The sequence below is a fragment of the Haematobia irritans genome, chromosome 5 (assembly GCF_050003625.1).
Source record: "Haematobia irritans isolate KBUSLIRL chromosome 5, ASM5000362v1, whole genome shotgun sequence".
In the NCBI taxonomy this organism is placed as follows: domain Eukaryota; kingdom Metazoa; phylum Arthropoda; class Insecta; order Diptera; family Muscidae; genus Haematobia; species Haematobia irritans.
This window is the reverse complement of record NC_134401.1, coordinates 158,798,739-158,809,234: the sequence shown is the minus strand read 5'-3', so window position 1 is coordinate 158,809,234 and position 10,496 is coordinate 158,798,739. Positions and strand designations below refer to the sequence as shown.

At 38.4% G+C, this 10,496-nt stretch overlaps 1 protein-coding gene across 1 annotated transcript; it reads left to right on the top strand.

Moving 5' to 3' along the window:
• Nucleotides 1–310: 310 nt before the first annotated feature.
• LOC142240147 (uncharacterized) lies at nucleotides 311–5,653 on the top strand. Its single transcript, XM_075311855.1, has one exon. It carries the CDS (start codon nucleotides 311–313, stop codon nucleotides 5,651–5,653), a length of 5,343 nt encoding a protein of 1,780 aa, XP_075167970.1.
• The last annotated feature ends 4,843 nt before the right edge of the window (nucleotides 5,654–10,496 follow it).

Here is a 10,496-nt window from a genome sequence, read left to right as displayed (position 1 = left end):
AAATTAATTGTCTCTACACTGAGAGAAAAATAGTCCAATAGTTTACAAATTGTTTGAAATTTTTGATTTTAAGTTTTGAAGTGGTTGTTTTACGAACAATTGTTTACACTTCAAGAAATTTTGTGGTAATTTCGGTGCAGTGTGAGAATTTGATACACTGAAAGAAAAATTTTGTAAATTTTTGTTTTTGCATTTTTGGGCATTTTGTGCAAATTTATTGATTTTTCGGCCAGTTTTCGCTGTCGATAAGTGCGTGTTCACATACTTTACGAGTTTTTGTGAATTTTTGTGACGCTAAATTATTTTCAATATGCCAGTTAATACATTCGCGCGATTCATTAGAGCCGCTGATGCGGTTGTGAAGTTTGGGACACGGGTTAGCTCTTTGAAGGAGGAGAATTTAGATGTTTATTCTCTAAGGGCTCAGGTCGAAGAGGCGAAATCACTCTGGGAGAAAGTGAAAGAGAGGTATGAGGAGTGTTTAGACGATCTTCAGGAGGATTCAGATAAGGGAAAGGTAGAATCTGCTGACGGCAAGTATGAGGCAACTTATGATGCCTATATTCGTATTGTTTCCTCTATCGAAAGGAAAATAGACGGTCTAAAAGCCGTTCCTAGGGCGTCAACTCCTATACAGCAGGCCGATGTGGCGGATATTTCTGCTCGTTCTGGTAATGTGGATGTATCGGGAAATTCTCTTTTGTTAGGTGTTGACCATGGTGCGGTCCATAGTTTGGCTTTACCACCATGCGATATTGAGGTTTTCGATGGTGACTTTCAGTCTTGGCCAACATTTAGGGATTTGTTTACTGCTGTTTATGTAAAAAATTCCCGTCTGAGTGATATTGAGCGCTTGTGTCATTTGCTCAAAAAGACTAGTGGCGACGCCCGTGAAGTTGTAAGAAGATTTCCTCTCACTGATAGGAGTTTCGAGTTAGCTTGGAGGACGTTAAAGGAAACTTATGACAACTTGAGAATTTTAGTCAGCAATCAGTTGAAACTACTTTTTGACCTTCCGGTCTTAGACACTGAGACAAGTTCTGGGTTGAAGAACTTGCAGCGTGGTATAAATGCATGTATTTCGGCGATGGCTGTGAATAACGTTCCTACGAACGATTGGGATCCGATTTTGATATATTTGTGTGTGCAACGTCTACCGAAGATTAGTGTTACTTTGTGGGAACAGGGTATAAGTGATAAGTCTGCGTTGTCGTCTTGGGTGGACATGGATCGTTTTCTTACGGAAAGGATTCAGACACTCACGTGTCTCCGCGATTTGAAGGGTATCGATGCTTCGAAGAAAACTGATGGCAGGAAACTGCGAACGCATTTTACGAATGCAGCTCCGAAATCTTCGCCATCTAGGTCGCGTAATTCGCAATACACTTCTCATTCTTCTAGAGATTCCGTCGATAAGATGTGTGTTCTTTGTCCACGACAAAGCCATCATCTTCGTGTTTGTCCGAGATTTAGGAATCTTTCTGTGAATGATCGGTTGACTGCTGTGAAACGGTACCGCTGTTGTTTCAATTGTCTATCTCGTAGACATGACGTTAACAACTGTGCTACATCTCGCAGTTGTGAGAAGTGTCAAGGAAGGCATCATACTTTGCTTCATCGAGATTCTTACCATTCTACGAATGTGGCGACTACGTCCTCGACAGTTTCGGCCGCTCGTCCTACGGATTCTAGTGGTTTGATTGACCCGCAGCCTTCCACTTCGTCTGGAATCGTGTCTGGTACTTCGGCCAGGCAAGTGTTTCATGTTTCCCAGAACAGGTCGGTACTATTAGGGACGGCTATGGTGAACATCGTTCATCAGGGTATGACGTACCCAGCTCGGGCTCTTATTGACCCAGCATCAGAAGCCTCCTTTATTACCGAAGATATGCAAAAGTTGCTTAGAATTTCGACAACGAGTGCGGTGTCTTCAATATCAGGCGTGAATCAATCGGTTTCGATAACTTCTCGCGGTATTTGCCCTCTGAGTATAGGGTCACCAATAGATGAATCGGTCTTGGTAGAGGCGACTGCGTTGGTCCTGCCTAAGATTTCTGGGAATTTACCGTCTTTCCAAGTGGGTCGGAATTATATGTCACGTTTGCCTAATTTACGTTTAGCTGATCCTAATCTGTTCGATAGTCGTCCGGTTGATCTATTGTTGGGGGCAGACGTGTATCCCAGAATTATATTACAGGGGGTTCGGTCTGGTATTTTAGGATCGTTGATTGCTCAACAGACAGTCTTCGGTTGGCTCATTACTGGTTCAATTCCCACTTCTAATGTGACGGTTTTTTCAACGACTGTTGAATTTATGGAAGAAGATGGTCTTGACAAGACTCTTCTTCGGTTTTGGGAATTAGAGGACTTACCAAGACGGGCAATTTGTTCTCCCGCAGATAAATTTTGTGAAGAAAATTTTAAGAATACCACATATAGGGATTCCGATGGAAGATACGTAGTGACTCTTCCGATAAAACCCGAATTAAAGGGACAAGTTTTGCTTGGACATTCGCGGACAAGTTGTTTGAAGCAGTTTATTCGTGGTGAGGCTTCGCTTTTACGAAAGCCTGAAACAAAATTAATGTATGACGGGGTGATTAAAGAATATTGGGACTTGCAACATATGAGACCAGTGTCGTCGACTTCTCCTGCAGATCAAACTGTGTGTTATTTGCCACACCACCCGGTAATCAATCCGGACAAATTGACGTCCAAACTTCGAGTTGTCTTTAATGCTTCGCATAAGACCTCAAATGGTAAAAGTCTGAACGACATTCTTTATGTGGGACCCACATTACAATTGGAATTGGTTCATTTGATTTTGAGGTGGAGATTTTTCAGATATGTTTTTAATTGCGACATCACACAGATGTACCGCCAAATTAGGGTAAATTCGGCCCATACTTCTCTGCAGCGAATTGTCTTTAGGGACTCCCCACAAAAAGATCTACAAGACTATGAGCTGCAGACCGTGACATTTGGAGTGAATTGTGCTCCCTATTTAGCCATACGGACGTTATTGCAATTGGCCGATGACTCCGAAGATGACTATCCCCACGCGGCACATATTCTACGAAGGTGCATGTACGTGGATGATGTTTTGACAGGGTACCATGACGTGGATACTGCTGTTGAATCTAGGGACCAATTGATTAGAGTACTATCATCGGCAAAGTTCGAACTGAGGAAGTGGACTTCTAATGAGCTAGCCATTTTAGAATCGCTTTCGGCTGACCATTTGGTTGACGCCAAATTACTGGAGTTTGTTGAAGCTAGTAGTTCGAAGCCGTTGGGTATTAGGTGGAATGCGCAGTTGGACTTATTTTATTTTGAGATGAAACCGATTGAGCGAAAATCTCGGTTTACGAAGAGAGAGGTTTTATCGGCTATAGCTAGGCTATTTGACCCTGTTGGCTGGCTGGGGCCAGTTATTATAGTGGCGAAGATAATTATGCAACAGGTTTGGTTGGATAAGATAGGATGGGACGAGTCTCTTCCGTTACAAACTGAGCGACAATGGCGAAAGTTTGTCGAGACCTATCAGGATGTGAATCACGTTCTTATTCCTCGATGGGTCAATTACTCCACAGACTGTGAGGTAGAATTACATGTTTTTTCCGACGCCTCGGAAAAAGCATACGCGGGGGTAGTATATGTTCGTGTGGTTACGCCGCAGGGACATATCTTCACCCATTTGCTATCTTGTAAGACTAAGGTAGCCCCCATCAAATCTATATCTTTGCCACGTTTGGAGCTTTGTGGGGCAGTTTTGGCCTCAGAACTTTACAAGTCTATAGCCAGGGAGTTAGATATTGAATTTCGACGTGTTTATTGTTGGACGGATTCTACGATCGTCCGCTCTTGGCTTCGAAAGACGCCATCTACGTGGTCTACTTTCGTTGCGAATCGCGTATGTAGGATTCAGGAGAATACTGGGGGACAGAATTGGTACCATGTTCGCTCTGAGGACAATCCGGCCGACTTGGGAAGTCGCGGAGTGTCGCCTGCAGAGTTGGCGGTTTCGTCGCTTTGGTGGCATGGACCAGAGTGGCTCTGCTCAGATAGTTCTCAGTGGGATATAAATGATTTCACCCCTCTTGAGACTGACGTTGAGGTACGGGCGGTCAGGACTCACGCATCATTTTTTACGAACTACGAGGACATTTTAGAGAGGTTTTCTTCGTTAGATAGGGCTCTACGAGTCATCGCATATATATTTAGGTTTTATCACAGGACCCATTATTCACATGCTAGTCGAAATGTGTATCACGGCACGACGTTGACGGCAACCGAATTAAAGGCAGTGAGATTACGTCTAGCTGTTCTTTCTCAAAGGGCTCATTATCCAGATGAGTACTATTGTTTGAGGGAAAAGAAACCGTTAGGTTCCAGGAGCTCGTTGTTGTCATTGAATCCATTCCTGGATGAGGAGGGGGTTATGAGGTTGAATGGTCGTTTGAGTAGGTGTCCTACCCTGTCGTATAGTGAGCGACATCCAATTATAGTGCCGTATAATAGTAGATTCGCTAGGTTACTAGTGAAATATGTTCACGACATATCTATTCACGGAGGGAACCAGTTGGTTCTACGTCTTATTCGGATTGAGTATTGGATTCCTCGTTTAACATCTTTGATTAGATCGACTATTAACCGGTGTAAACGGTGTCTGTTGGATAGGAAGAAGTCTTGTACGCAGATCATGGCGGCTCTCCCACCGGAGAGAACTGTACTTACCAGACCGTTTACTACGACTGGCGTTGATTTTGCGGGGCCTTTCGAAATTAAGTCATTTATAGGGCGCGCATGTAAGATAACAAAGGGTTATGTTTGCGTTTTTGTATGCTTTTCGACGAAGGCCATACACTTGGAAGCCACATCAGACTTGTCTACGACAACGTTTCTGGCCGCTTTTCACAGATTTATATCTCGACGCGGTTGTCCCAAGACCATTTTTTCGGATAATGGTACAAATTTTGTAGGCGCTTCACGCGAAATGGAAAAGGATTTGAGATGTGTTTTTAAAGAAGGACGTGATAAGGTGTGTTCCGCATACCAGTTTCAGCAGCTTTCCTGGCAGTTTATCCCTGCCGGGGCGCCACATATGGGTGGTCTTTGGGAAGCTGCTGTCAAAAGCTTCAAGACGCATTTTAGGAAGCATGCATCAGGATTCAAATTTACATTTGAAGAGTTTTCGACTGTTCTTTCGAGAATTGAGGCTTGTTTAAATTCTAGGCCGTTGTGCCCAATGAGTGAAAGTTCTCAAGAATTGGTAGCACTTACGCCTGGCCATTTTTTGGTAGGATCTCCGATCTTGGCGCCTCCTGAACAGTTAGAGGAGGAATCACCACTTCATTTGGTGCATCGATTTGGGAAAATGAAGGCGCTGTCGCAACAGTTCTGCTTACGGTGGAAAGATGAATATTTGAAAGGCTTACAGAAAAGGTATAAATGGAAATTTCCGCAGCGTGATATCGAAGTAGGGGACTTGGTAGTAATTCGTGATGAGCAATTGCCTCCTACATCGTGGAAATTAGGTCGTGTGGATGACGTCCACCCAGGATCTGACGGTCGCGTTAGAGTTGCAGACGTGAGAACGGCAAACGGTGTTGTAAGACGACCGGTGGTAAAATTGGTCATACTGACCGAATAGTTTTCGATCGTTCATATAGTAAGCGTCATCTTTCTTTTCGCAGTACAATGGAAGATATGAGGGAAATTATTAAGACTCTCCCTGATTACGAAGATGACGTCCCGATGTCCGATGAGGAAAGAGAGATTTTAGAAAATAATGTTGCACCGGTTCTTCGCGAGCCGTTACCAGCCATCGAGCAGGTCCCTGACGTCGGGATGACCCCAGTCGTCGCCTCTTCACAAGGGGTAGTACCGACGCAGAAAGTTGTCCCTCCGTCGGGGGCTGATACGGCTCCTGCTGACGTATCCGCAACCAACGTAGCCAAACCATCGTCATCCCCTACGGGGACTGCCCAAAAGAATTCAGGTGTGAATAAAAGAGGGCACTCGAATGTCTGTGTGTTGTGTATGCGAAGTCACAATCTACGGTCGTGTCGCAAATTTTTGAACATGCGTTTGGAGCAACGATTGCGCACTGTAGTGTTGCATCGGGTATGTTCAAACTGTCTGGGCAGGTCTCACATGCGATCGACCTGCAATAGTCGCGAGAGGTGCCGCGAATGTGGAGATAGCCACCATACGCTGCTACATTCATTTGACCAGCAACAACGTCCTTCCGCTCAAACCTTGTCGACGAGAAAGTCCAAGTCAAGTTCGTCCGTTAACTCGTCCGCGTACTGTATCACGAATACCGCTCCCATATCTGGTCCGATGTTGGTTCTACAACCAACCGTCACGCTTGGTCCCACTATAGTCCTCTTGCTTGTCTTGTCCGATCGTCGAATTCCTGTCCGAGCTGTCCTCGACCCGTGTGCGGGGTACAGTATGATTTGTAGAAGTTTAGCTCTCAGCCTACGGCTTGTCTCAGCGATGACGTCGCATGACGCATTTTGTCCGCTTGTTGCTGTCTCCCGACACAATGCAGAAAGTAAATTGGTTTTTTCTGCCCGGGTAACAGACCTGACCCGTGTTGTCACCCCATCGTCGTCGGCTCCAGATACGATACGGGAACATTTCGAGTGTCTCCAGCTGGCCGACCCAAGGTTTTACCGTCCTTCCGGGGTGGGGTTGGTTCTAGGGCCCGATGTCTACGCACGGGTTCTAAAGACACAAATATTTTCGAGTCCTGGATTCCCATTGGCGCAGCTAACGATGTTTGGCTGGATAGTGTCAGGTCAATGCCAACCATAAGTGTCGTAGGTCATCCTGGCCAATAACCCAGACACTGCAGACCCTCCGGGTCAACGGCTCTACGAGCATTTAGTTAAGAATTCATGAAGTTTGAAAAAATTTAAAGAACTAATAAAAAAAAAATTGCTCAATTTGAAAATGATACTGACAACGCATTTTATATTTATTTTGATATCAATATATTGTACATATGTAATATTCTATGAATTAATGAATTTCAATTACAACATAGCTGGATGTTGCAAGGCGGGCGGAATGTTTAAGTTCAAATTCGTATGGTCAAAATTTATTCGTTAGATGGGGACTTAAAATATTGTAAAATGATAATTTCCCCCTCGTTAGAAAATGTACCCTTAGCTCTGGATGCAGCTCTGTGCTTTCAGCACAATTCGTTACATTTTTCTAACGAGTCGCGCCATTACCGTCTTGTGGCGTCTAACTTTTGTTATTATTCGTTACTGGATTACGTCCGTCCAACGATTGTTTTGTAAAAGGTAAATTAATCTCCCAAAAAATTCAATAAAATTACGTTTTATTGAAACATTATTGAAAAGAAAAACTAAATCCTTGTGTTTTTATTTATTTTATTTCTCGGTGCTACGCATTCACAGTCAATGACCATTGTAACGGGAAGGGTTATAGATTTGAATTGGATAGGCTAATAAACGAAAATATTTTTCGTTTCTTGTCACTTTAAAGTAGACAGAAAATAAAAAGTCGTTAAGTGATTGAGAAATTGCAATCCCCGCTTCGTATAACTTTGACTTCAAAATCCAGTTTGTTTCACAATATAACAGTAGTGTTGCCAGAATTAAGGGAAATTCTCTAAATGTAGTTTTTTTCTAATATATAGAATATTTTGTCAAAATTTTATTTCTATAGAAAATTTTGTGAAAATTTTGTTTTTATAGAAATTTTTGTAAACATTTTATTTCTATAGAAAATTTTGTCAAAATTTTATTTCTATAGAAAATTTCGTCAAAATTTTATTTCTATAGAAAACTTTGTCAACATTGTATTTCTATAGAAAATTTTGTCAATATTTTATTTTTATAGAAAATTTTGTCAATATTTTATTTTTATAGAAATTTTGTGTCAAAATTTTATTTCTATAGAAAATTTTGTCCAAATTTTATTTCAACAGAAAATTTTGTCAAAATTTTATTCCAAGAAAATTTTGTCAACATTTTATTTCAAAAGAAAATTTTGTCAAAATTTTATTTCAATAGAAAATTTTGTCAAAATTGTATTTATATAGAAAATTTTGTCAAAATTTTATTTCTATAGAAAATTTTGTCAAAATTTTATTTCTATAGAAAATTTTGTCAATATTTTATTTTTATAGAAATTTTTGTCAAAATTTTATTTCTATAGAAAATTTTGTCAAAATTTTATTTCAATAGAAAATTTTGTCAAAATTTTATTTCTATAGAAAATTTTGTCAACATTTTATTTCAACAGAAAATTTTGTCAAAATTTTATTTCAATAGAAAATTTTGTCAAAATTTTATTTATATAGAAAATTTGGTCAAAAATGTTATTTCTATACAAAATTTTGTAAATATTTTATTTTTGTAGAAAATTTTGTCAAAATTTTATTTTTATAGAAATTTTTGTCAAAATTTTATTTCTATAGAAAATTTTTTCAAAATTATATTTATATAGAAAATTTTGTCAAAATTTTATTTCTATCGAAAATTTTATCAAAAATGTTATTTCTATAGAAAATTTTGTCAAAATTTTATTTCTATAGAAAATTTGGTCAAAAATGTTATTTCTATAGAAAATTTTGTAATTATTTTATTTTTATAGAAAATTTTGTCAAAATTTTATTTCCATAAAAAATTTTGTCAAAAATTTTATTTTTATAGAAAATTTTGTCGATATTTTATTTCGTTATTGTTGTTTTTTTTGTTTTCTGATCTCAGCTTAAAGCCATGCATTGACTAAACTACAAGTGTAGCTTAACCAACAGAGGAAAAGTATGCTTGTCAAATTTATTTGGGCAAAGCCCTATAGACTGCAAGATGGTTGGATGTACAGCTGTTTCGGAATTACCACATTCCTCATCAGCATCCTCTACTTGCAGCAAAACTATCAACCAATTATCAGAATAAATTCGGGTAATTCACTCAACCCAACGTGAACTACACTTGAACCTCCCGAAAAAGGGTTTGATAGTCGACTACTGCCTAAACAAATTTGCCAGCATATCTCTTTTCCTTTGCCAAACTCAAATCATCGATTTGTATGTATTTGGCTGGGTTTGTTTTTGAGCGTGCTTCCTCTATCTTCATTCGTTTTGTTTGTTATTGTTGGCTTCTCTTCAATCGTTATTGTTGTTTTTTTTTGTTTTCTGATCTCAGCTTAAAGCCATGCATTGACTAAACTACAAGTGTAGCTTAACCAACAGAGGAAAAGTATGCTTGTCAAATTTATTTGGGCAAAGCCCTATAGACTGCAAGATGGTTGGATGTACAGCTGTTTCGGAATTACCACATTCCTCATCAGCATCCTCTACTTGCAGCAAAACTATCAACCAATTATCAGAATAAATTCGGGTAATTCACTCAACCCAACGTGAACTACACTTGAACCTCCCGAAAAAGGGTTTGATAGTCGACTACTACCTAAACAAATTTGCCAGCATATCTCTTTTCCTTTGCCAAACTCAAATCATCGATTTGTATGTATTTGGCTGGGTTTGTTTTTGAGCGTGCTTCCTCTATCTTCATTCGTTTTGTTTGTTATTGTTGGCTTCTCTTCAATCGTTATTGTTGTTTTTTTTTGTTTTCTGATCTCAGCTTAAAGCCATGCATTGACTAAACTACAAGTGTAGCTTAACCAACAGAGGAAAAGTATGCTTGTCAAATTTATTTGGGCAAAGCCCTATAGACTGCAAGATGGTTGGATGTACAGCTGTTTCGGAATTACCACATTCCTCATCAGCATCCTCTACTTGCAGCAAAACTATCAACCAATTATCAGAATAAATTCGGGTAATTCACTCAACCCAACGTGAACTACACTTGAACCTCCCGAAAAAGGGAGGTTCAAAAAAATTTTGTCAATATTTTATTGCTATAGAAAATTTTGTCAATATTTTATTTTTATAGAAAATTTTGTCAAAATTTTATTTTTATAGAAAATTTTGTCAATAGTTTATTTCTATAGAAAATTTTGTCAAAATTTTATTTCTATAGAAAATTTTGTCAACATTTTATTTCTATAGAAAATTTTGTCAAAATTTTATTTCTATAGAAAATTTTGTCAAAATTTTATTTCTATAGAAAATTTTGTCAAAAATGTTATTGTATAGAAAATTTTGTCAATATTTTCTTTTTATAGAAAATTTTGTCAATAGTTTATTTCTATAAAAAATTTTGTCAATATTTTTTTTCTATAGAAAATTTTGTCAAAATTTTATTTTTATAGAAAATTTTGTCAAAATTTTGTTTTTATAGAAAATTTTGTCAAAATTTTATATCTATAGACAATTTTGTCAAAATTTTATTTCTATAGAAAATTTTGTCAAAATTTTATTTCTATAGAAAATTTTGTCAAAAATGTTATTTGTATAGAAAATTTTGCCAATATTTTATTTTTATAGAATTTTTTTTTTCAAAATTTTATTTTTATAGAAAATTTTGTCAATAGTTTATTTCTATAGA